Source organism: Hyla sarda, chromosome 5, assembly GCF_029499605.1.
Source record: "Hyla sarda isolate aHylSar1 chromosome 5, aHylSar1.hap1, whole genome shotgun sequence".
Classification (NCBI taxonomy): Eukaryota; Metazoa; Chordata; class Amphibia; order Anura; family Hylidae; genus Hyla; species Hyla sarda.
In genome coordinates, this window is record NC_079193.1 from 271,851,671 (window position 1) to 271,877,337 (window position 25,667).

The following is a 25,667-nucleotide window of genomic DNA, read 5'->3' on the forward strand; positions in this document are numbered from 1 at the left end:
GAAGCCATCACGTCGCTACGCACGCCGCTCCTATTGGATGACGGGACGCCGTGCGCAGCAACGTGATCACGACGATGGAAAGTGCCGACGATGCAGAGGATCCCGAAGAGGACGCGGCGGCCCCCCGAGGACAGGTAAGTGATCATCAGCGGACCATACGGGGCACCGTAAACGGCTATCCGGCGGCAGCTGAAGCAGTCAGCGCTGCCGGATAGCCGTTTATGCAATGGCCCCGACATACAAAAGCATCGTATGTTGATGCTGCCTTCAACATGCGATGGCCTCTGAGAGGCCATTGCATGTTGAAATTATCGTATGTCGGGGCCATCGTAGGTCGAGGGGTCACTGTAACCGGGCAGCTGAAATGCAACATGCCTAATCCTTCTCTGCCATGACATGATCTGTCAGTGGAGAGTCAGGTGGCCCCTATATATTTTATATAATCAACAAGTCCCAATGAAGTTGGCTTGTTCAACTTCTCTAATATGTATGGGAGTCTATAGTCTTGATTAAAAGTATTAATAGAACTATTTGTCTCCATGGTAACAAACTACTTACAAACAAATAATTGTCCTTATTACATCTTTCCATTTATCCAGTTTTGGAAGCAAATTATACTTAAAAAATAATGTAACCATTTGTTATTGACTGACTATGTCATTGTGTAACTGGAGAAGCTTTAGAACAATGATGTAATGTGTGGAGGAGCGACAGAATATGGGATAGATACCAACAGGTTCACATAAGCCCTTAGCTTTGGGGTTAATGGTTTTAAGAAAATGTACTGCAAGTGGATTTACAGTGTCTGTGTTAGCTATAGAGATACGTTAGAACAGCAGCATATGGTCTATTAAATCAGCAGTATGCTTTAAATCAATTATAAAGCCAGTAGTCAAGTATTGAAATTACTGGTGTGCAACACACAACGAAGTAATCTGTGCATAAAAGGTGAACATATACAAAACATGTCACTAACCATAGTCATAGGAAAAAGAGTCGGCACTTCTGTGGTGGGTGGTGCACGTGGAAAATACAAGCATATGGAACAAAAAGTCCCAGCACTCACCAAGTTGCAAGCCAATTTGCATTTATTGTACACAGGGAAACAGGACGTGTTTCGGCAAAGCCTTCCTCTGCTGTCTAGACAGCAGAGGAAGGCTTTGCCGAAACGCGTCCTGTTTCCCTGTGTACAATAAATGCAAATTGGCTTGCAACTTGGTGAGTGCTGGGGCTTTTTGTACTAACCATAGTCAGACATGTGTAGCAACATCAAGAAAATCTACAAAACTAATCTTTCCCGGAACAGATCTCAAGTTTACCAGAAAGTCTCTTAGAAGCAGTCAACATTTTATATCCATGCCTTATTTTACCACATACATCCTATAAACATTAAAAACAAAAAGTAAAGCAGATAATTAGCCAATAATAGCAAATTAAACCTATGAGGATAAAATGTCTTGTAGTCATCACATTCATAAACAACAGAAAAAGGCAATATTACTAACATAAGGTATTTTGCATTCTAATCTCTCCTTTATGCCACTATGGGCCGTATTAGTTGGTTCATCTTAGCTGGTGAAGTGAAATGATGAGATAACTGCTCTCTTGTAACTCCTATCAGTAGTGTTACACCCCTTACAGTCATGTTAATATTTATCACTGTCACTTTAGTAATTATATCTTTAATAGAATGGTAATAAGTCTAACATCTATTTGATTTAGAACATGCTAATTATTTGTAATTATTTTCATAGATTTTTTTCAATACAGATGTTTAGGATTATTTTTACAGTACAAGGAATGAGTGGTGGAATCAGTAAAAACTACTCTGCACCAATCTATAATTTGCTAAAATACCTTTGAAGAGCATAATTTTTTTTTTTTTGTTCTGTACTTCGGTACATTCTCAAAAAGTGTCTGTAGGGTCTATTTTTTTTTTTTTAAATCTGAGCATTGACTAAAAACATTTGTTAGCCTGAGTCAAGAAATAATCTTCGTTTAGGATATCACCATAGGATCAGCTTCATAAATCCAAAAAGAACATGAACAAGCCATTCTCATATTCAGGCAGTTAGGCAACATTTTTTTTTCATAGGTCTTTATTAAACATTTTCCTTAGTTTTGTTTCTACATCCTCTGCAGCTTGCTGTGTTAGCTCTATTCTCTATCTATACACAGCCCAGAGTTGCTAAAGGTTCAGAAAGAAATACATTTATGCGCTTATTTTTAAGACTGTTGGCTTTGGAAGCAGCAGCCTGACATTGCATGCTACAGAATAGCATGCAATGTCAGGCTGCTGCTTCCAAAGCCGGCAGGATATTGTCATGTATAAAAAGAGGCATGGACTCAAGGGACAGGGACATAATACTCCCCCTTTATAAAGCATTGGTACGGCCTCACCTGGAATATGCTGTTCAGTTTTGGGCACCTGTCCATAAAAGGGACACTGCGGAGTTGGAAAGGGTGCAGAGACGCGCGACTAAACTAATATGGGGCATGGAACATCTTAGCTATGAGGAGCGATTAAAGGAGTTACAATTGTTTAGTCTTGAGAAGAGACGTTTAAGGGGGGATATGATAAACGTATATAAGTATATTAATGGCCCATACAAAAAATATGGAGAAAAACTGTTCCAGGTTAAACCCCCCCAAAGGACGAGGGGACACTCCCTCCGTCTGGAGAAGAAAAAGTTTAGTCTCAAGGGGCGACACGCCTTCTTTACCGTGAGGACTGTGAATTTATGGAACGGTCTACCTCAGGAACTGGTCACAGTAGGAACAATTAACAGCTTTAAAACAGGATTAGATACATTTATGGAACAAAATAACATTAATGCTTATGAAGAAATATAAAATCCCATCCCTTCCCCAATATCGCGCCACACCCCTACCCCTTAATTCCCTGGTTGAACTTGATGGACATATGTCTTTTTTCGACCGTACTAACTATGTAACTATGTAACTATGTAACTATATGTTAATGTAATAGGTCATTGTGAGTGTACTTATTAGATTCCAGCTCAGAGAAAATGCTGATACTGATTTTATTATGGTATATTAAGCTATATATATACATATATATAATATTCATGATTTTTACATAATAAATTGTCTATCTGTTATGTTGGAATAAACAGTCACGTAGACAACCCTGACACAACCTATATGAGTATCCAGTACAAACTACCTTTTGTGTGCTCTCCTCTCTTTTTCCAGCCTGTGTGAACTGTCCATCAAGGTGTGTAAACCCTCCCTCCCTCCTATAGGAGGCACCATAGCATCTACAGTATTCGGTGATTACAGCCTAAAAACAAACCTTTTTAAATATGTGATCACATTGACAACATTAGCAAACATAAATGTGTCAGTACTTTCCAAATAGTACAATAATTAGTTCCATAAAGGAATGAGGGAATGTGAAGACACCAAGATTATTTTTACATGTTGTACTTTTTAGACCCTCCTGCAATGTGCACATGTGGTCCATTGGCAGGGCTGCCTCTGTCAGAATGACTTATCTACTGCATTAAAAACAACTTTTGTTGGAAAAATTAATGTCTGAAGTTGAAAGTCGTGGGCTACAGTATGCCAAACTTCCAAATGGAAAAAAGAGAAGCACAGCTATGCAATGTTAAACCTAGCTATTAAGTCAAATGATGCCACATGAAACTCTTCTCTATGAAAGGAGCCAATCTATGGAGAGAAAACACCAGAAGAAAATGGAAAGAAACTGTTCCGAAAGAATGTCACATTCATGGACCTCTCTGCTGATTTACCACAAATTATTCAAGGACTCTTTGAACTCTGTAATGTGACCTGTTAAGCACATTTCAGTCATGAAATCGCAGTAAGTGAGTGAAAGTAGAATTCAGCACTTGCCAATTAGAAGCTGGTCACAACACTAGTAGACCTCTGGTTGACCCTACCAAGGAACAACTTAAGACAACAGTGACTGGCATATGGCTCATACGATCTTACTATTACTATTCAGCTGCCTCCATCCTGTTTTCCTATGTTAGCATCAGTCTGTCCAGTTTGCACTGTTAAATATCTGGCATTCTAATTATCCTCAATAACTAGACCAATAGAGTACTAATATTTGTTATTATAAAATATATAGTTCTAACTACAACTCTGGTTATTTGTTAAACCTCAATTTAAAAAAAATATAATAATTTCACTACTTAAGGAACCATGATTACCTGTATGTCATAGATTACCCTTAATAAAGGTGACAAGGCGTATAGAGAAATCATGATAATCGCAAAGGCACAGAAGCTAAGCCAATATGAGCAACAGGGAAAGCTGGGTGGTGACTGACAGCTGAGTTCAAGCTGCAATAGTCAGGATCAGATCATGGCGTTTAACCTATTAGATGCCTCAGTCAATAACTATGGTGTCGTTTAGGGAGCTTGACACAGAAAGGGAGGGGGGGGGGCTGAGGCTGTCAATCAGTGCCTAGAGACACAATTGTGGGGTGCCAAAGGGTTACTATGGAAACAAGGCCCCCAGGTCTGCCATTGGTTTCTGCCTTTCAGGCCCTACCAGAGGCTTGACTTAACAGATTTTCTGTCGGTGTAATGCAAGGTAAATTGTGAAAGGAATCCATACACTATGTGCATCGTGGACCCAAAGAATAAAGTCTCTGGTAAAAAAAATAAAAAAAAATGGAACATGCTTTTTTTTACCCTTTACCAATGAAAAATTAGTAAAAACAAATTATGTTGTGCCTCAAAATAGCCACTGGAAAGAGATTTAACTGATCCCTCCCTCCGTCCTCAATAAAATTTCCCCTACAGATACATTGCTGTTTAAGTAAAATAAATCATGGCTCCTGGAATGTGGCAGTGAAAGGAATAATAATAAAAAAAATTAAAAAAAATAAAAAGATTGGTCTTTAAGGGCCTACGGTGGGAGATAAAGCTTTTGTTATTTTACTACATGAGTTTGGGTTCACAGTGCAAAATAAATACAAAAAAACAGCAGCAAAGTAGGTATAAAAAGCGTCAGTTATTTAAATCTAGTAATATTTCCTAGAAAAGTTCTATAGATAAACAACAGTCAGTATACTCATTGTTTTAAAATACAGCAGTAACCTAACCCGCTAAGGATGCAGGGCGTACAGGTACACCCTCGTCTTAAGTGGCTTTGAAGCAAGTGCAGGAGCTGTGCTCGCTTCAGAGCAGTGACTGTTGGCTACCATCAGTAGCCACACACTCACTGGTTATTTAACCCTTTAGACGCAGTGATAAATGCCAATCACGGCATCTAAAGTGAAAATGAAACTTACCGGTAGCTCAGTGGAGCTCACGGAACCCCCCGCAATGAGATGGCGAGGGTTCCATGAGCTAGAATGACAGAGAAGGGTCCCCTTAACTGCATCCTGCCGCTGATTGCTGATGCACTGATGTAGCCTTGGCTTAGCCAGGGTAGATCAGTGGATAGCCGATCACACTGTATAAATGCTATACCATAGTCATAGCATTATACAGTAAATGCAATCTAATTATTGCATATCAAAGTCCCCTATTGGGTCTTAAAAAGTTGCAAACGTTTACTTATACATTTCAACCCACAAATAAAAAAATGTTGCTTTTGGGTTACACTTTATGTTAAAATGGAAGGTGCCTTTACAAAGTACTAAAAGTTGTGCAAAAACAAGCATTCATATGGTCTGTAGGTGGAAAAAAAAAGTTATTGATTTTAAAAGGAAAGGAGAAAAAAAAACAAAAGTGCAAAAACGAAGAATTCTTAAGGCCAAAATGGGCCATTAAGGGATTAAATGTTGGTCTTAAAGGGGTACTCCACTGCTCAGCATTTGGAACAAACTGTTCCGAGCGCTAGAGCCGGCGATGGAAGCTCGTGACGTCATAGCCCCGACCCGTCAATGCAAGTCTATGGGAGGGGGCGTGACAGTGTTCTGAACTGTTTGTTCCAAACGCTGAGCAGGGGAGTACCCTTTTAAACAAAAAAACAAAACAAAAAAAGACAGCTTTTTTCATACCTATTTTACTGCTATTTTTTGGGTTTTATTTTACAATGCGTGAACCCAGCCTAATGGGATAATGAGATATGCTTTGTACAGTGGTCCCTCAACATACAATGGTAATCCGTTCCAAATGGACCATCGTTTGTTGAAACCATTGTATGTTGAGGGATCCGTGCAATATAAAGTATAGGACAGTGGTCTACAACCTGCGGACCTCCAGATGTTGCAAAACTACAACACCCAGCATGCTGGCTGTCCGGGCATGCTGGGAGTTGTAGTTTTGCAACATCTGGAGGTCCGCAGGTTGAAGACCACTGGTATTGGAGGTTGTACTCATGTATCCCCGCCGCTCCGGACCGTCACCGCTGCCCTGGATGTCGCCTTCCATTGCTGTCGCCGCGTCCCCGGGGTGTCCCAGACGCTCCGGCAAGGCCTCTGCTTCCCCGGCATCCTTGCTCTCCGTCGCTGCCATCACGTCACTACGCACGGCGCTCCTATTGGATGTCGGGACGGCGTGCGCAGCGACGATGGAGAGCGCCGTCGATGCAGGGGATCCCGAAGAGGACGCGCCGGAGCCCCGAGGACAGGTAAGGGATCGTCAGAGGACCACACTGGGCACCGTAAATGGCTATCCGGTGGCAGCTGAAGCAGTCTGCGCTGCCAGATAGCCGTTTATGCGATGGCCCCGACATACAAAAGCATCGCATGTTGATGCTGCCTTCAACATGCGATGGCCTCTGAGAGGCCATCATATGTTGAAATGATCGTATGTCGGGGCCATCGTAGGTCGGGGGGTCACTATATCTTATTACATAATATTGGGTTACAAAGTTACTGCAACAGAAAAAAAAATGAAACAATTCTATTGTCTCTTAACTCATGGGATGCCTCATAAGCTGTTGTACTCAACATAATGTAGAGGTTGTTTAAATTAGAAGCCCAATTTCAATCATCCTGTATGGGAATGTTGAGTTACAGATAGGAGGGTCTCTGGTTCAGAAACCATCCTCTTTTTGTCAGAATGCAGGACGTTTGTGCACATCTCATGGCTTTTAATAGAGACACTGTAATGCTTTATGTCCCCTGTGGTGGCGCTGCAAAGAAATTTACAACTTCCTTCCAGGTTATGGCTGATCGCTTTGATTCTCTAAACCAGATGCCATGTGTTTAGCTTATTGGGGGTCAGACTTATAGTCTAATGTTACCCCTACATTAAAACAAAATGAACAATATCTTATTAAATAAATCGTAGAAAGAAAGAAAGAAAGAGAAAAAGAAAAGAAAAGGTAACTTGAGCAATGAAACAGCAAAATAATCTTTCATGGGTTAAAACTCATTGAGCTAACAATCTGGCAACAATATTTCAATGTTATTAATGAAACAATGTCTTTATTATGTGGTAATAGATATTTCTCTATTAAGCTTCATTAAAGTTCTAACACTCAGAAAAGATCTTTCTCCATAATAGAAATTAGCTAATTGCTTTCACAGGGAGATACTTAAAATAACCTCTATGTATACATCCAAAGGCACACAATGAAACCATGTAAGTTATCTATATCTATCTATCTTACGTTTTCCATCTAGCCATATATTAACCCTATAGTATTTGTCTGTGTTAATATTATTAGCTCTTCAGTTTGGCTAATAGAAATTAATTCCATACAGGAGATCATTCTCCATGACAACCATATGCCATTCTAGGGCGTACGGAATGGTGTTGTGCTGTTGAGACAAGCCATTTAAATATATATTTCATATACTAACAGAAGGTAACGAACAGTAAAGGACATTTTGTCTTAATGTGTTCAAAAGGGTCTACAGACCCTAATGGATTAGAACAAAAATGTTAACCTTCTTTAATCCAATAATAAAAGGGTGAATAATAATAAAAAAAAGGAATAATAATAAGAATAAAAGAAAAAGACCTAACCAATGACCATAGATACAAATGTAAATGTATTAACCAGAGCTCATATTCTACAGTAATTGTTTATCCCACTTATATAATGTTAAAAATACGTGCATGTAGAAAATGTGCTGCCTTACTCAAAATGATTGCCCAACCTCCATGTAGCCCCCCCTTCTTCAGTTTACAAATAAAAATAGATGCTATAATATATCTGTGTACATGTGGAATTCTAAATTCTGGACCAATAATATTAGGCTATTGAAACAGAAGGTAATGATAAAAATTGCAGTGCTTCAGCCTTCAAAAATAGCCTAAGTGACCTCTTACAATGCTCTGACCACTACTGTATGCAGGAAGCAGGAGGCAACCCCTGTGAAGAGTGAATTCTGGCAAAGTTCTCTCTTCACAGATGATGCACAGCTTAAGCTATAATGAGTTTTTGGGTTACAAATGCTGAACGCATTAATATTCCTTGATGATAATTATCACAGTATAAGCACCTTTCCCAATGTGAGTAGCATAAAGCAACTGAAGCAGCATTTTTACTACATTTGAAACAAGCTGGAAAATGGGATTTTCTCCTAGTCCCTAACCCACACTGCCCCCCTAAACAGAGATCAACATACATTAAGCCTTGCATATTAAATATCATTTACAGTACAATATTCATAGACTCACTAGCTGGGAGAGAATCACTGTGTGCCTAGAATGGCATGGCAAGCGTTTTTCCATTGAATTTATAAAAGTGAAGGTTATTGCTGTGCGTTTAATGAAATATACATAGTTTACAATGCATTATTTTAGTGATTAGACGAACTAAATATGTAAACAAATAGGTAAAGACACCCCTATCCTTTAATTCCCTGGTTGAACTTGATGGACATATGTCTTTTTTCGACCGTACTAACTATGTAACTATGTAACTATTAGCTACTTATATATTTTTTATTTCCATTTTTTAATCCAGCCCATTGTAAGTGCCCATTAAAGGGGTATTCTGGAAAAAGGGATTGCGGGGCGTGGTTTTGGGCGCTGGGCACGAACTCCATGCTGAACCCACATTCTATTTCGGGCTGCTGCTCCAGTCCCTAAAACCTCTGTGTTTCAGGGGCTGGAGACGTGATGTCACTCCATCTTTGGCCAGAATACCCCTTTAATATCAGCTGGTTCAGTCCCATCTGATGGCCTACAAAAAGGTCACATTGCCAAGGTGTCACATGAGACACATGTCATGATGGATAAAAGCAAAGTGCTGTCTCATGACCTTTGCAACGTAATTGTTACAAAACATAATGATGGTGTTGGTTACAGGCACATTTTTAGGCTTCTGAATGTTCCAGAGAGCCCTGTTTGGGCTATAACGCAGAAGTTGTAAACCCAAAAAAGATTATTACACCAAAACTTCCATTAAAATATGTATTTATTGAAAATATTAAAACAGAGACATGATATAAAAACATAGTAGATAAATGTGGCTGAAAGGTATACAAATGAGACAATAAAAATTGTGAGATGGTCAGTATAGTGAGCGTGCATATTGTTTGTAAAGGTGAGCTGTGGGTAGGACAGACTCAAGCAAGTAGAAAAGAAGGGGGGCAGGGAAACATATACACTGACCCCAATGTAACCCCAGGAAGGTAAATAGAAGTAACAGAATGTTCCAGTGAGCCCTGTTTGGGCCAAATACAGAAGTGGAAAGACAATCATTTCACCATAAATTTGCCTCGACCAGTTGCTCCTCACAAGATTTCTGACAGAAAAGTGAAAAGAATAATCAGAAGAGATGTCCAAGAGCCAAGGACCAATTGTGGAGAGCTTCAAAAAGACCTGGAATTAGCAGGTACTGTTGTCTGAAAGAAAACAGTAAGTAATGCAAATGAGAGCAAAATGGAACAGATTGGATGCCATAATACACACCATGCTTGGGGGAGAAATGGCACTGCATATTACCCTAAAAACACCATGCCAACAGTGAAGTTTGGAGGTGGGAACAGCATGGTGTGGGGCTGCTTTTCAGCAAATGGTACTGGCAAACATAATTAAAGGGGTATTCCGGACAAAAACATTTTATCCCCTATCCCCCTCCCATAGACATGAATGGAGGGGGCATGGCGTGACGTCACATCCCCAGAAACCCGGAGGGTGCTGCAGGGAGATCGCGGGAGGTCTCAGCAGCGGGCCCCCCGCAATCAGACATCTTATCCCCTATCCTTTGGATAGGGGATAAAATGTTTTTGCCCGGAATACCCCTTTAAAGAAACTATGAATGTGCAAATTTACCAGGACATAAAGCAAATAAAGTAGTCAAGTATGCACACTGTCTCTCCATTCACTTGGAGAGCCCTATTCTTGTGATTAGAGAAGGCACCTACAGTTAAACCCCCGTTGATCAGACAGCTATAATTTTGGGATAACTCCTTTAACCAAAACTATTTGCAAAGTTACATAATATTAAAATGATAAACCATTAAAATGGCTATTAAATGTGTATAAAGAAACTAGATAGAAGGAGGCACTTAAGGAGTATCGCTGTGCTCGTGGATGGAAGTAGATACAGGTGTAAGAAAATCCCGGCATAAGCTTCTTCAATGCTTTTTCGTGTTTAATAGTAATATGGCATATTACATATTCCTATTAAACACAAATAAGCATTGAAGAAGCTTGTGCCAGGATTTTCTTACACCTTTAAAGGAAAACTGTCACATATTTTCTCCAGCACTATCCACAGGTATTGGTGGATAGTGCGGGAGACGCTGATTAAAACGAGCCCTACCTTGGTCTGATCTGCGCCGCCGTTCGCCCGCAATTGTTGTTTTAATCTCTGTGTATATCCTGCTGTAACTGGCAAAGGCGGGGCTTCTGCGGGCTAACGGACACTGACGTCAGCGCCGCTCATGAATATTCATCCCTCCCTCTGGTTAGGAGCGGCGAAGAGAGGGAGAACAGGAGGGATGAATATTCATGAGCGGTGCTGACGTCAGTGTCCGTTAGCCAGCAGAAGCCCCGCCTTTTCCAGTTACAGCAGGATATACACAGAGATTAAAACTACAATTGCGGGCGAACGGCAGCGCGGATCAGACCAAGGTAGGGCTCGTTTTAATCAGCGTCTCCCGCACTATCCACCAATACCTGTGGATAGTGCGGGAGAAAATATGTGACAGTTTTCCTTTAAATGTGTATATACTGTTCCACAAATTCTAGGACATATTTTTACCGGTTATCTATAAAACTGATATACCTACAGTTATAAAGATATTGTACAGCAACTATTTCTCATAAAAATAGATAGTTAGAGTTTACGTAAACACTATATACAGATTATTACCCTTGTATACGGTTAATGTGGTTTGTTAAAATCATGTTCTTAAACTTCAAATACTAGTGTGAAAAAATGTAAAATAAGACCACCCATACCATGTTATTGTAGTCAATTGGGTACTATTCCAGCCCTTCAATTGGATACTTACACTAGAGTATACCAGAAAATGTTCACTTCTACCCGGAGCAATCCATTTTTAACTTTATCTTTTCATATTTCCCTGTATAATTCTCTAAAGCATTATTTCTTTTTTCAGAATGATGAACAAGTAGGTCCTGCTGGGTGGGACTTTCCATTACTTAACATAAACTTTGGATGGAAAGCAAAATCATACGGTAAATGGTTACTTTTACTCTGTGCTGAATCATATTCGGCTACCAAATATCTGTAGCAAATTATTAGACGATTACTCTAATTTAGAATTCTTCAAAATGCGGATACCCCGTCCTCCTCCTCCCCCTATTCTAATTTTCGCACTTTTTGTATCTTACTGACTTTGATGTCATTTGAAAGTAAACTGGAATGATCATGTACTTGTTTTGCTTTAATTTGTTGACTTTCATTTCTGGAAATCCTAAAAAGCTCTTGGAGCTAATGAACTAATATATGCAAACAAGTAGTCCTTTTATAAATTATTTCGCCACAGAAACAGACAAACATTTCAATGGCTCTTCATTAGCAAACAAATCTACAAGTGATATTTTAATGCATGACTTTATTCCAGCTCTGTAGGGACTGTAGTGGAGTGTGATGTACAGTACTGAGAAAGGCATCATCAGCTACAATGTCCCAGGGCTCCCTCCATTGAGGACTACGCTGCCTCTGCTTAAAGAGTGCATTTAATTGACTGATAGACAGTAGGACTCTTTGTTCACAGAAGACAGCAAAGTAATGGTTGCTTGAAAATCGTACCATCTACAGAGTCTCCTGAGACAAGTAACAGGGGGATGTGTCAGGAATAAATAAATAATCTAATTATTAAGCTACTTCCTGTCACGTTAACTCCAATTTGTTGGCTTTTGAAAGCAACAAAACGAGGCATTTTTCCTCATTATGCTCTTCTTTTTATACTACTGGTAATCGCAGGCAGATTAAAGGGTGCTTGATTATGGTTTTTTTCTTACTCTTTTTTTTTTATAACAAGGATCTGAAAAGCAGCCAACAGAGCTGGAAAAAAAAAGCCGCTCGGGTTAGACAAAATTTCATGCTTGTCTCCCTTCCAGCTACCTAACAGCCCACACTGCTGCCCCATACAGTGATGCCAGCTGTACGGCAAATGCGTACCTCTCCAACTGAGGCCTACCAGGCCATAGGCTTCATCCTGAGAGCTGTAAGATACCTTGCAATCTTGGCAGGTGTCTACTGCTGTCATAGGCATAATTTTAAAGGTGACCTACGAAACCCCATCAGTGCACCAAATGCAACAATATGAACAGCTGAAGCTCGACACCCACTGTCCATATTGACTTCAGCTCTCCGATTAGACTGCAGAAAACACACAATGTAACAAAAGATCTGGGTTTTAAACACATTGGAGGATTTTTTTAAGCCATGTTTTAACATGGTTTAAGTGGCAATAGTAAAATTAAAGTGCAGTAATAAAAAAAGAATAATAAAATGACATGTATTCTCTTAATTACATGTTGTGGCATTTACCATCTAAATTTTGCTGTAAGTGCTATGTATATATTCTGTCCCCGTCCTCTCTACACATAATCTATATCACATCATTCCATTTCGGCCTTATTTTTATTTTCATTCAAGTATCAGCTCTTCTGCCTCTCCAATATTTTAGCATAATAAGCCATGTTTGTGTTATACCCAGAGATTAAACTAATCAACTCGATTCAGAATCCAATGATGAGATGCAGTCCCTTTGGACTTAAAGTCAGGTTCGTTAATGAAAACAGTCAGAATCTGGGGAATTGGGATAGAAAAAATGTAAAGTGTTACAGCTTTGTCACACATCTCTAAACTACAGGATGCAAAAGTAAATTGTAATGCTGAAGAACTGGGACATTGTGATATCATCAATACACTTGGTACTTGTCATCCCCAGTATTCAACAGATATCTATACATCTATGGAACCCCACTGTTTTTATACACTGATCGGCCATAACATTAAAACAACCTGCCTAATATTCTGTGCTATGCAGCTATGTAGCCTCATACACATCAAACTACAGTACCTCTTATGGGAGATTAGAACAGATGGCTTAGCCTCAAAGAACATGTCACTGATTCGTCTGTTGTCCTTCTTTGAACCACTTTTGGTAGGCACTAACCACCTTATATTGGAAACACCCTACAAGTCCTGTTATTTCAAAGAGGTTCCTACCCAGTTGTCTAACCATCATAATTTCACCTTACTTGTACTTGCCCTTTTTCCTGCTTCCAAAACACATCAAGATTTTTTTGCCTACTTCCATATATATATATATATATATATATATATATATATATATATATATATAGGAGAAGACTGTAGCACTCCAGTAAGATGAAAGTGAATGTGGCTTTATTCCAATTCAAACATCAAGGCAACGTTTCAGCTGCACACAGGCAGCCTTTATCAAGCTTGATAAAGGCTGCCTGTGTGCAGCTGAAACGTTGCCTTGATGTTTGAATTGGAATAAAGCCACATTCACTTTCATATTACTGGAGTGCTACAGTCTTCTCCTTTATATATCTGAAGTGTCTCCCATGACCTGGGATTCCGGCCGTTTGCACCCACCTCCCACTTTTGTCACAGAGAGTGCTGCTTCTTATCCTTTGTTATATATATATATATATATATATATATATATATATATATATATATATATATAGTGGCACTGAGGCAGGTTTGAGGGCAATGAAAGGGTGTTTTTCCCAGTCCTTTTTCCTAGGTGAGCTAGCAGAGATGCTCATCAGGTGCCAAATTAATGAGGCCAGCAGAATTGTGGGAAGTGTAGATATAAGGAAAGGAAACAGAATAGTGGGAGCTCTTCCCAGAATACAGCAAGGAGGCTTTGGGGGGGGGGAGGTAGGGGTCTTGATGAGGAACACACAGCCCGAGCTGTGTGTGAACAGTGAGTAGAAGGTTGCAGGAGGCATAAGTTTAACTGGCCGGGAAAAGCCCACCAGTTGATAGTCAGGGCATGTTGGATTGTTTAGTTAGTGACTGGACAGTCTATGGTTTTGTCTTGTTCCTGTGTTATGTTTTTATTTATCCTGCAACCTGTCTCATAAAGCTGCAGAGGGACTGGACTTGGATAAAGAACTGTTATTTGCCTGCTGATTGAAGTGGAAACATGTGCTGTGGCGGTGTCAAGGACGATCCCAGAGCTATAGAAATCCTTACAAGATATATATATATATATATATATATATATATATATATATATATATATATAATATATAAATAAAAATAACCCCTTAACAGGTTATATTGTAATGAGATAATCAATATTTTATTTGGTTTTAATGTTATGTGTAATATATTAACATATATGAGTATATATGCAATTGTACATTATACACTAGACATAGCACACAAGCTTTACAAATCACTGCAGCCACTTCTTTAAATGCATCCCGCTGGTGGATAAACAAAAAAATATTCCCCTAAAACAGTACATAGGCTTAGTAAAAAAAAAAAAAAAAATCAAGATGGCTGTTATAGAGAAGAGGTGTTCAGTAGATACTGTACATCTATTGGTCTTAAATATAATGAAAATAAGATAATTCTACAATTAAATAGTAAGTTCTCTCTTAAGATCAGGATTGCCTCCTTTTGGAGGGTCACAGATATTATACAAATCAAATTAAATAAATATTATACAAAAGAAATTAAATAGATATTATGTCCTTGCAAGACAAACTTGTGCCTGTAAATAACTCGTAGTTACTTACAAGAAGTTAACACACGACTGTAACGTTCTCGCTTGGTGAATAAACTCTGTATCCTCACAGCCCATTTTCATTGAAGTCTCACAACTCTGGGTAACTTGAAGTTATGCTACTCAGAACTAAAAACGGAGGATCATTTATATTTCCAGAACATACTTCACTTTTATCTTTTATTTTATTGTATTCCCACACTGGACATTTCTTTTAAGTGTCTTGGCCGTTATACAATTCATGCAGCCATCTGCACGGTAGGTGTGACCCTGTTCTAGACAAAAAGTTAACATTGCAAATGACAAATAAAATTAAAAAAATTAAATCGAAATGTTGCAATATTTGTTATTCTGCCCAGTTTTCCTGGACCAACTGTATAAAATAAATAAAATTATCTGTGTAAATCGATGAACATCTATGAAAAACAACACCCAGCAGAAAAGAGAGCTTGCTCCATTACCTACGTTAATATCATGACAGCTGAGAAGAGATGACCTGGCCCACTTCTCATCCCTCCTGTACAGATGGCTATTAAAGGGAAAGTATCCCTTTTGTATGGTCCATGCAGAAACCCTTTATGGGCTTTTACAGATAGAAGCCAGTATTGCTCACAAGAGGGCAAGCTCTCTGATAAAACGGAACAGCACAGATTTCAGTAGTTTGTGATCCAATACAGGATATAAAATCCGAGTTCTGTTATAGCACTCAAAATTGCCAAACCACTTTTTAATATTTTGGTTGCTCACTGCTAAAGCTGTGCATTACCTACCAATTCCGAAAATGAGGTTTATACAATATCCTGTACAGTTTCATTTTCATAGCTACGCGTTCCCCTAAACTTTAAGTTTTAAAATAGAGAAAAGTAAAAATACAATAATGTGACTATTGTAAAATGTGAAATATATTTTCTTACATTTAGTCATTGGAGCTAAAGTAGACCTGTATGGGGCAGGCTGTATATAAATATGAGCAACACACAAGTAAAATGCATAAACGAAAAAGTACATACAAAACTACTACATGTTATTCATTGACTTATCAAGTAGCTGAGCTGAACAATATGCTGTAAATGTTATAACACAATGTACATATTACTATTGAAAGTGTTGTTACTGTAGCTGAATACCATGTACAGTGTATACCATGATGTAAATTGATGCATAGTAGGTCTAATACATATTTAAATTCAACCAGATACCACATTTCTTTTACATCTTAACTTTAATTTTTTTGAATTCCTTTAATTTCACTTGAAGCAAAACCTTAACTGGTTGATTGCCAAGCCCTAAAATGCACTAAAATCGAAAAAATGCACCATATGAAAAATATCATTAGCATTACGATCGCTGCTTCACTGTCATCGATCCAAATAACATGCTTCAGTCTCTCTGTGTCCACTCGTTTTGTTACAGGCACAGCCACCCGTGCACAATATCTTACTTCAGAAGTGTGTAAGAGAACATAGCAGTCACTTCGAAGTGGATCAGTCATGGTAGAGAAGGAGGGGAGGGGGTCTGGTCACCTCCTTTACTGCAGAGACACAGTAATGGAAACTACCAACATGCTACATAAATAATGTAAGAGTATTTGAAAAGATCAGAAAGTATTGGCCTTGGACTTTATCTGCACTTGGAATAGAAGTTTCTAATTCACGTGCCTTAAATGGGTATGAAGTTTATATAAATAAATAAATAAATAAATAATGATAATATGCAGCCAGAGTGGGGTGAAATAGAAAAAGAAAAAACACTCACCTAGCCTTGGTTCCCACAGCTCCTGTTTGCCTACATCTGGTCCCCAATCTTGTCTCTTTCTCCTGCTGTGGGGCACCACTGTGTAAGGTCCTGCACATAGGGCTTGTCTCAGAAGCAGGAAGGAAAGAAGACTGGGGGACCAGATGGAGGCTACTGGGAGCTACGGGGGACTGAGGCAAGGTAAGTATGTTTTTATTCTATCACCTTTCCTTCCCCAGCAGCATACATTTTAAACTGTTAGGCACTTCTTTATAATAAGTAGATGGATGGTTTGAATAGCTCTGAATATTTCTATATATTGTTGTCAGGGATATCTGGTGAATACTGCAGTGTTATTTTTTTTTCTTCTTTACTTCTTACGTAGAAGGAAATGATACCGGCACCAGTAACCTGTTTGAATGTCTCTTATATGGAAGTGCGGTCAGTGGGGAGTAATCAGGTGTGCTCCTGCGGCTAATGGTGCTCGTGGTGCAAGTGTATAAGCAAGTAGAAAGAAACTTCCTCAGGCCATACTTCATTCCGTCAGGTATAAGAACACACCTCTTGACGGAATGACGTATGGCCTGAGGAAGTGCCGTGAGCACGCAACGGTCCGTCGCCACTCCCCCCGCTTGTCTGTGTAACCCGCTCTCCCGATGTACCTGCTGGCGTGTTTTATCTTTCACGAATAAAGAAGGCACCTTGGTTGGAATCCTGGTGAGTGCAGCGTATCATTTCTTTCATATGTGTATATTTTTTTCTTATTTGCCTTAAATTTTTTGCCATTTGTTTATAATGGATAGATAGATGGTTTGGACAGATCTCTATATTGCCATGAAAACAATAGCATTATATATTTTTTTCTTTAATTTTATATTTACCAAAATCTATCAACATTCTAAAAGGAAACACATTACTATCCGTGCAAACAACAAAATACAAACAGTCTGTACTGTAAGTGACATGATTTTAATTGCCTGGTAGCAGCAGTGAACTATCAACAATTTAACAATTTGGCTTTTTATCATCTTATTTGTCAGACAGATGAGCCCACAATAGCAAATGTGCTCCTCTGTTGTGCACAGTGAGTGGTTTGCAATGTGCCCGCTACGTTTCATGAGACAGTTGTTTGGAGCGATCTGGAACACACATGTATCTTATGGGATTTATGCTCTAATCATAATGCCAGCCCCCACAGAGAAAGATTCCTTCATGACTAAAATAGATAATTAGAGGATGGCAATTATTGGTCAAAAGTTATCAGACTGAAAACAAATACGGCTTGACAATGTCAGGCTTATCTCACCATTAAATGACTGTGAACATTTAAGAGCGTATACGATCAATGTAATATAGATGGCTAATGCTCACATATTACTATATACCGTATATAGTCGAGTATAAGACGAGTTTTTCAGCACGATTTTTTGTGCGGAAATGCCCCCCTCGGCTTGTACTCGAGTGAACTCTCCGCCTGTCAATCCCTTTCAGTAGCCTTCAACCTGCGGACCTCCAGATGTTGCAAAACTACAACTCCTGGCATGCTGGGAGTTGTAGTTTGGAAACATCTGGAGGCCCGCAGGTTGAAGACCACTGCGGCCTTCGTCATCATCCAGACCCCCCTTTAGTTTTCTACTCACCTCCCCTCAGTGGGAAGGAAGTGTAAGCTGGTCCGGGCCATCTATGCTGCAGGGACCGTCCGGTGGGGAGGGTTAGTCGTTCCGGGCTGTCCATTTTCACCGGGAGGCCCTCTTCTCCGCTCCGGGCCCGGCCCCGGACTAGTGACGTTGTCTTGACGTCGACGCACAGGAAGGTCCCAGCGCATGAACGTCCCTGTGTGTCGTCGTCAAGGCAACGTCACTAGTCCGGGGCTTGGCCCGGAGCGGAGAAGAGGGCCTCCCGGTGAAAATGGACAGCCCGGAACGACTAACCCTCCCCACCGGACGGTCCCTGCAGCATAGATGACCCGGACAAGCTCACCCTTCCTTCCCACCGAGGAGAGGTGATTAGAAAACTAAAGGGGGGGGGGGGTCAGGATGATGACAAAGGCCGCAGTGGTCTACAACCTACAAACCTCCAGATGTTTCAAAACTACAACTCCCAGCATGCCCGGACAGCCATCGGCTGTCCGGGCATGCTGGGAGTTGTAGTTTTGCAACATCTGGAGGTCCGCAGGCTGAAAACCACTGAAGGAATTGACAGACGGTGATGATGAAGGGGGGGAGGATGATGACAAGGGGATGATGACAGGGTGATGATGTCCGAGTGATGATGTCCGAGTGATGATGACCGAGTGATGATGACCGGGTGACGATGACAGGGTGACGATGACAGGGTGATGATGATGGGGGTGTTAATGACGGGGGTCTGGATGATGACATGGGGGGGATGATGACATGGGGGGGATGACGTATTTCCCACCCTAGGCTTATAGTTGCGTCAATAACTTTTCCTGTTTTTTGGGGGTGAAATTAGGGGCCTCGGCTTATACTCGAGTATATATGGTACCTGTAAAATGTTATGCAATGATGATACAATAAAGGATCAATAAACAGAAAAAACAAAAAAAATTTAAAACATATTTTAATCCACCTCTAGCACAACTTTACGTCATATAACCTACTTTTCAACATTTTGTACCTGACAATGTACAAAATTGAATGTTTCCTACTAATCAAATGCTCATTGGATTTGGTTATAGAATTTGACTGTTAGCTTTTATAAAATCCCTTAGTCTTTTTCTCATATATTATGTAACATTTTAGTTCTCAACAAAGCCAGACTTGGGCTAAACCTAAAACGCTTACTGCATAACAACAATACTGTAGCCTGGTATGCTTATATACGGCATATGTATAATAGTGCTGTAGACGTGGACAAAATGCAGTCCTGCATGTGACCTGAGGACAAAGCTTGCTGCATCTTCATTCACAAATTGTATCCATGACAACCAGAAACAATTTTGGGTTATCCAATAGCTGTACTAACACTGTAAATTGTCAGTGTAGGCAAAAGAAATACTGCTACCCTATGTACTAAGGTAAAACCCTATACATTTAACCCCTTAAGGACCAGGCCCATTTTATTTTTGCATTTTCGTTTTTTCCTCCTCGCCTTCTACAAATCATAACTCTTTTATATTTCCATCCATAGACTCATATGAGGACTTGTTTTTTGCGTCACCAATTTTACTTTGTAATGACATCACTTATTTTACCAATATATGTATGGCACAACCAAAAGAATATTATTTATGTGGGAAAATTGAAAAGAAAACCGCAATTTTGCTACTTTAGGACGGTATTGTTTTCGTGCTGTACAGTGTACGGTAAAAATGACCAGTTTTTTATTCTGTGGGTCAATACGATTAACATGATAGTTATGTTATATGCTTTTCTATAATTGTACTTTAAAAAGAATCTCAAACTATATTAACAAAATGTGTATGTTTGAAATTGCCCTATTTTGGCCACCTATAATGAGGTATGAGGGCTAATTTTTTTGCGCTGTGATCTGTAGTTTTTATCGGTACCACTTTTGCTAAGGTTTTACTTTTTATGAATTGTATCTTTGGAATAAAATGTGACAGTGTTTACACTGTTCACCGAACAGGATAATTAACAATATATTTTGATAGTTCAGACTTTTTTTTACGCATGCAGCAATACCATATATGTTTATTAAGTATCTTTTTTACACTTTTTTAGGGGTAAAATGGGAAAAACAGTTGATTTACATTTTTATTGGGGGAGGGGATTTTTAAAATTTTGTAACTTAAAAAAAAAATGTTTTACTTTTTTTTTTTTTTTACACTTTAAAAGTCCCCATAGGGAACTATTTATAGCAATCATTTGATTGCGAATACTGTTCAATGCTATGCTACACTCGATCTCAGACCAGAGCAGAAGACCTCTGGAGACGGTCGTAGGCAGCTGAGGGCACCTCCGGCCGCCATGCTGGATGGTTGGATCCCTGCGGCAGCGCTGTGGGCGATCCGATCATCCATTCAAAGTACCGAACTGCCGTAGATGTCGTGATCTGTATTGATCACAGCATCTAAGTGGTTAAATGGTGGACATCCTCGTAATGGCAGATGTCCGCCATTACCGGCGGGTCCCTGGCTGCTGATAGCAGCTGGGACCTGCCTCATATGACGTGAGCACAGGTCTGGTAATTGTACATCATGGTGCGTTAAGTACTATGGCACCATGAAGTACATTTATGTCAATTCTTGTTAAGGGGTTAACAGAAAGAAAAAAAAACTCAAAAAATATACGAGACCTTGCATTCTGTACTAGATATCACTGTCTCTAGCTTAACTACCTGTTAAGCTATAGACAAGAGAGAAAAAGTTCCTAAAACTGCTTCCTGAACACAGAATATTGTGTTCTGGATTTTCAATCAAAGTCCTATAAAGTATTGCGAACAGAGTTGAATGAGACTGAAGTCTCCAGCCAATTGTCCAGCCAAGAATGATTTAGTCTTACTATACCCCTCAGGCCTGTAAAGTTTAGCTCCACCTCTGGGTCTATTTCAGCTTAATGTACTGTATAGTATAGTAACCCTCTTGTATAGTAACATGGTGATATAAATATTTGTTGATTTTGGTATATTTATTCCCTAGAACACATCCAGGATGTGTGAGCACTTGTCACCATTATAAATGCCTGTGTTCTTAACTCCCACCTCAAAAAAACAGAGCTAAAATCCCAGTGTGACAGTGTGTAATGTGATATATATATATATAGAGAGAGAGAGATATGAATAGACAGACACAGTTATCAGGCCCATCTATAGTTTAATTTCACAAATGTATTTATGCAACATCACAAGAATACAAAGAAGGCCAAAATCAAAAAAATCTGGTACGATCTAGTTTTTCTAGCAATATAATTGTAAAAAGTATAATTCTCAAAATATAATGTATAAGCAATGAATGTGGCAATACAAAGTTGTCGAATTTGTATTTTTTTAATAACCTGGTGATAAAAATAAACATATGCACTGTAAGTTATAGCATAAATCCTGTCAAAGCTTATTTTGTGCATTCTGTGTTTGCATCATGTCATTCTTAGGCTAGGTCCACATTGCCGTTTGCGTCCATCCCGTTCAGGGTCTACTCAAATATTCTTTTTTGCTCGTGCAGTACGGACCCTGAAAGGGGTCGGGTTTCAAGAGACTCCATTCACTTGAATGGGGTCCATCGGGGATCTGAAAGTTTTTCCCGCTAAACTCCTGTTAAAACATCCGTTTTGATGGCTCTGCTGACAGAGCTCCATATAGCGTAGCCTGACATCAATGTGAAAGAGGCCTTATTACCCACAAATAGATTCAAATAAGTCACTTGATAGAAATCCCTAGTTATCTAAAAATCATACAGACAGGTGTGCACCCCTAACATACAACGTGCAAAAAAAAATCGATGCAAGCTCTTTAATAATTAAATTTCCTGCATAATTTTTCCACACCAAATCACCATGTACTATATCAGGCAGGCCATGCCTTTATACAAGTTAGAGAGCAGTAAGAGAGGGACAGTAGTACTAGTTATAACAGTAATATCACTAGTAAATCATTCATATTCATTCTAAACAGATTAATACTATATTGCTGCTCTGTCAGTGTAAGGGTGCGTTCCCACATGGCGTTTACGCAGCGTATTTCACACTGCGCAAAATTTATGGCAGCAGCGGGAAATACGCTGCGTATTCCTTGCTCACTATAGACATAGGGCTTTCCGGCGGCAGCCCTATGTGTGCAGTGAGTTTTGGAGGCGGAGCCGCGTGTCACAGTAACGCCGGCACACGGCCCCGCCTCTAAAACTCACTACACGCAAAGGGCTGCCGCCGGAAAGCCCTATGTCTATAGTGAGCAAGGAATACGCAGCGTACTTCCCGCTGCTGCCGTAAATTTTGCGCAGCGTGAAACACGCTGCGTATACGCCATGTGGGAATGCCTAAGAGTGGCATCGAAAAGGACTACTAATCCACCATGACGTCTAACTCACTGAAACAAAGAAGGATTATAGTAGCAGCCACTGGTAGCAGCCGAGGGCAATCTACATGGGGCTGCCACTGGCAGGTAAGCCCAGTGTGTCAATCAACAAGAACAGTGGAACTGACATCAGAGGAGAGAGGCGTTATGTCCCTGGGGCATAGCGGATCCTGGGCCACGCCTTATTAATTGGAACTAGGCACCAAATCCAAACCCAAAGGTATGCCTTTTCTGTGGTTGTTAAAGGGGTAGTCCAGTGGTGAAAAACTTATCCCCTATCCTAAGGATAGGGGATAAGTTTGAGATTGTGGGGGTCCGACCGCTGGGGCCCCCTGCGATCTCTCTGTACAGGGCCTCGGCTCTCGGCCCAGATAGCGGGTGTCGACCCCCGCACGAAGCGGCGGCCGACACGCCCCCTCAATACATCTCAATGGCAGAGCCGGAGATTGCCGAAGGCAGCACTTCGGCTCTGCCATAGAGTTGTATTGAGGGGGCGTGTCGGCTGCCGCTTCGTGCGGAGGTCGACATGCCCCCTTCCCGCGGGCTGTCGGGGCTCCGTACAGGAAATCGCAGGAGGCCCCAGCGGTCGGACCCCCCGCGATCTGCAACTTATCCCCTATCCTTAAGATAGGGGATAAGTTGTTCACCACTGAGTCACCACTGGACTACTCCTTTAACCCCTTAAGGACGCAGGACGTAAATGTACGTCCTGGTGAGGTGGTACTTAACGCACCAGGACGTACATTTACGTCCTAAGCATAACCGCGGGCATCGGAGCGATGCCCGTGTCATGCGCGGCTGATCCCGGCTGCTGATCGCAGCCAGGGACCCGCCGGCAATGGCCGACACCCGCGATCTCGCGGGCGTCCGCCATTAACCCCTCAGGTGCCGGGATCAATACAGATCCCGGCATCTGCGGCGGTTCGCGATTTAAATGAACGATCGGATCGCCCACAGCGCTGCTGCGGGGATCCGATCATTCATAACGCCGCACGGAGGTCCCCTCTCCTTCCTCCGTGCGGCTCCCGGCATCTCCTGCTCTGGTCTGTGATCGAGCAGACCAGAGCAGGAGATGACCGATAATACTGATCTGTTCTATGTCCTATACATAGAACAGATCAGTATTAGCAATCATGGTATTGCTATGAATAGTCCCCTATGGGGACTATTCAAGTGTAAAAAAAAATGTAAAAAAATGTAAAAGTAAAAGTAAAAAAAAAGTGAAAAATCCCCTCCCCCAATAAAAAAGTAAAACGTCCGTTTTTTCCTATTTTACCCCCAAAAAGCGTAAAAAACATTTTTTATAGACATATTTGGTATCGCCGCGTGCATAAATGTCCGAACTATTAAAATAAAATGTTAATGATCCCGTACGGTGAACGGCGTGAACGAAAAAAAATAAAAAAAGTCCAAAATTCCTACTTTTTTAATACATTTTATTAAAAAAAAAATTATAAAAAATGTATTTAAAGTTTTTTATATGCAAATGTGGTATCAAAAAAAAGTACAGATCATGGCGCAAAAAATGAGCCCCCATACCGCCACTTATACGGAAAAATAAAAAAGTTAGAGGTCATCAAAATAAAGGGAATATAAACGTACTAATTTGGTTAAAAAGTTTGTGATTTTTTTTAAGCGCAACAATAATATAAAAGTATATAATAATGGGTATCATTTTAATCGTATTGACCCTCAGAATAAAGAACACATGTCATTTTTACCAGAAATTGTACGGCGTGAAAACAAAACCTTCCAAAATTAGCAAAATTGCGTTTTTCGTTTTAATTTCCCCACAAAAATAGTGTTTTTTGGTTGCGCCATACATTTTATGATATAATGAGTGATGTCATTACAAAGGACATCTGGTCGCGCAAAAAACAAGCCCTCATACTAGTCTGTGGATGAAAATATAAAAGAGTTATGATTTTTAGAAGGCGAGGAGGAAAAAATGAAAACGTAAAAATTAAATTGTCTGAGTCCTTAAGGCCAAAATGGGCTGAGTCCTTAAGGGGTTAAGTGACAGATGCACATGATATTTAACATGATATAACATGGACCTCTTGACTAATAGTTAGACAAGGACCAAGTAAATTTGACACAAAGCTCACATAATAGCAAATAACATGCCAAAAAATGGCTGGTAAAAAGCAATTAATTAAATGACAAGTAGTGCTGGAATAATAGTTCATGTAAACGATCTAAATCTATATGCTCACAACATACACACATTAGTATCTCTAGCGCATACACATACACATGGGTACATCCATATGCACCTATAAACTCTTTAATGGGGTACTCCGCTGCTCAGCATTTGGAACAAACTGTTCCAAACACTGGAGCTGATGCCGGGAGCTTGTGATGTCATAGCCCTGCCCCCTCAATGCGAGTCTATGGGAGGGGGCGTGACGCCCCCTCCCATAGACTTGCATTGAGGAGGCGGGGCATGACATCATGAGGGGTGGGGCTATGACGCCATGAGCTCCCAGCGATGGCTCAAGCGAAGTACCCCTTTAAACACATTTATGCATTATGTGTACCTCCAGGCACATAGACCCATGGAGGAGAGAAGCCTAGCACTTAAAGGAGATCTGCAGTGCCTTATCCCCTATCTACAGGGACCCGGAAATGCCGCAGCCCTGTGCGGTTAGGGCTTGTGAGGTCGACAGACACGCCCCCTCCACTCAGTTCTATGGGAGAGGCTGGGTTGCATGAATGCTGCATCTCTGCCACTCCCATACAGATGCATTGAGGGTGTGTGTCCGACGCGGTGATTCAGGGACCTGTACAGGAGATCACGGGGGGTCCCAGTGGTCGGACCCCCCCCCCCCAGGAT

General features: G+C 40.4%; 1 protein-coding gene across 5 annotated transcripts in view; it reads right to left on the reverse strand.

The window, feature by feature from the left end:
• The window catches only part of ZNF521 (zinc finger protein 521), a 405,801-nt gene that overhangs the window by 180,150 nt on the left and 199,984 nt on the right, over nt 1–25,667 (reverse strand). Inside the window, exon 5 of one of the 5 annotated variants that reach the window (XM_056521755.1) lies at nt 9,359–9,751. The exons of the other annotated variants lie outside the window; for them this stretch is intronic. Within the exon in view, the coding sequence (XP_056377730.1) occupies nt 9,735–9,751 (17 nt within the window). The 3' untranslated portion in view covers nt 9,359–9,734. Of the gene's footprint in view, nt 1–9,358; nt 9,752–25,667 lie in introns of those variants that run through there. 5 annotated transcript variants of the gene reach the window in all.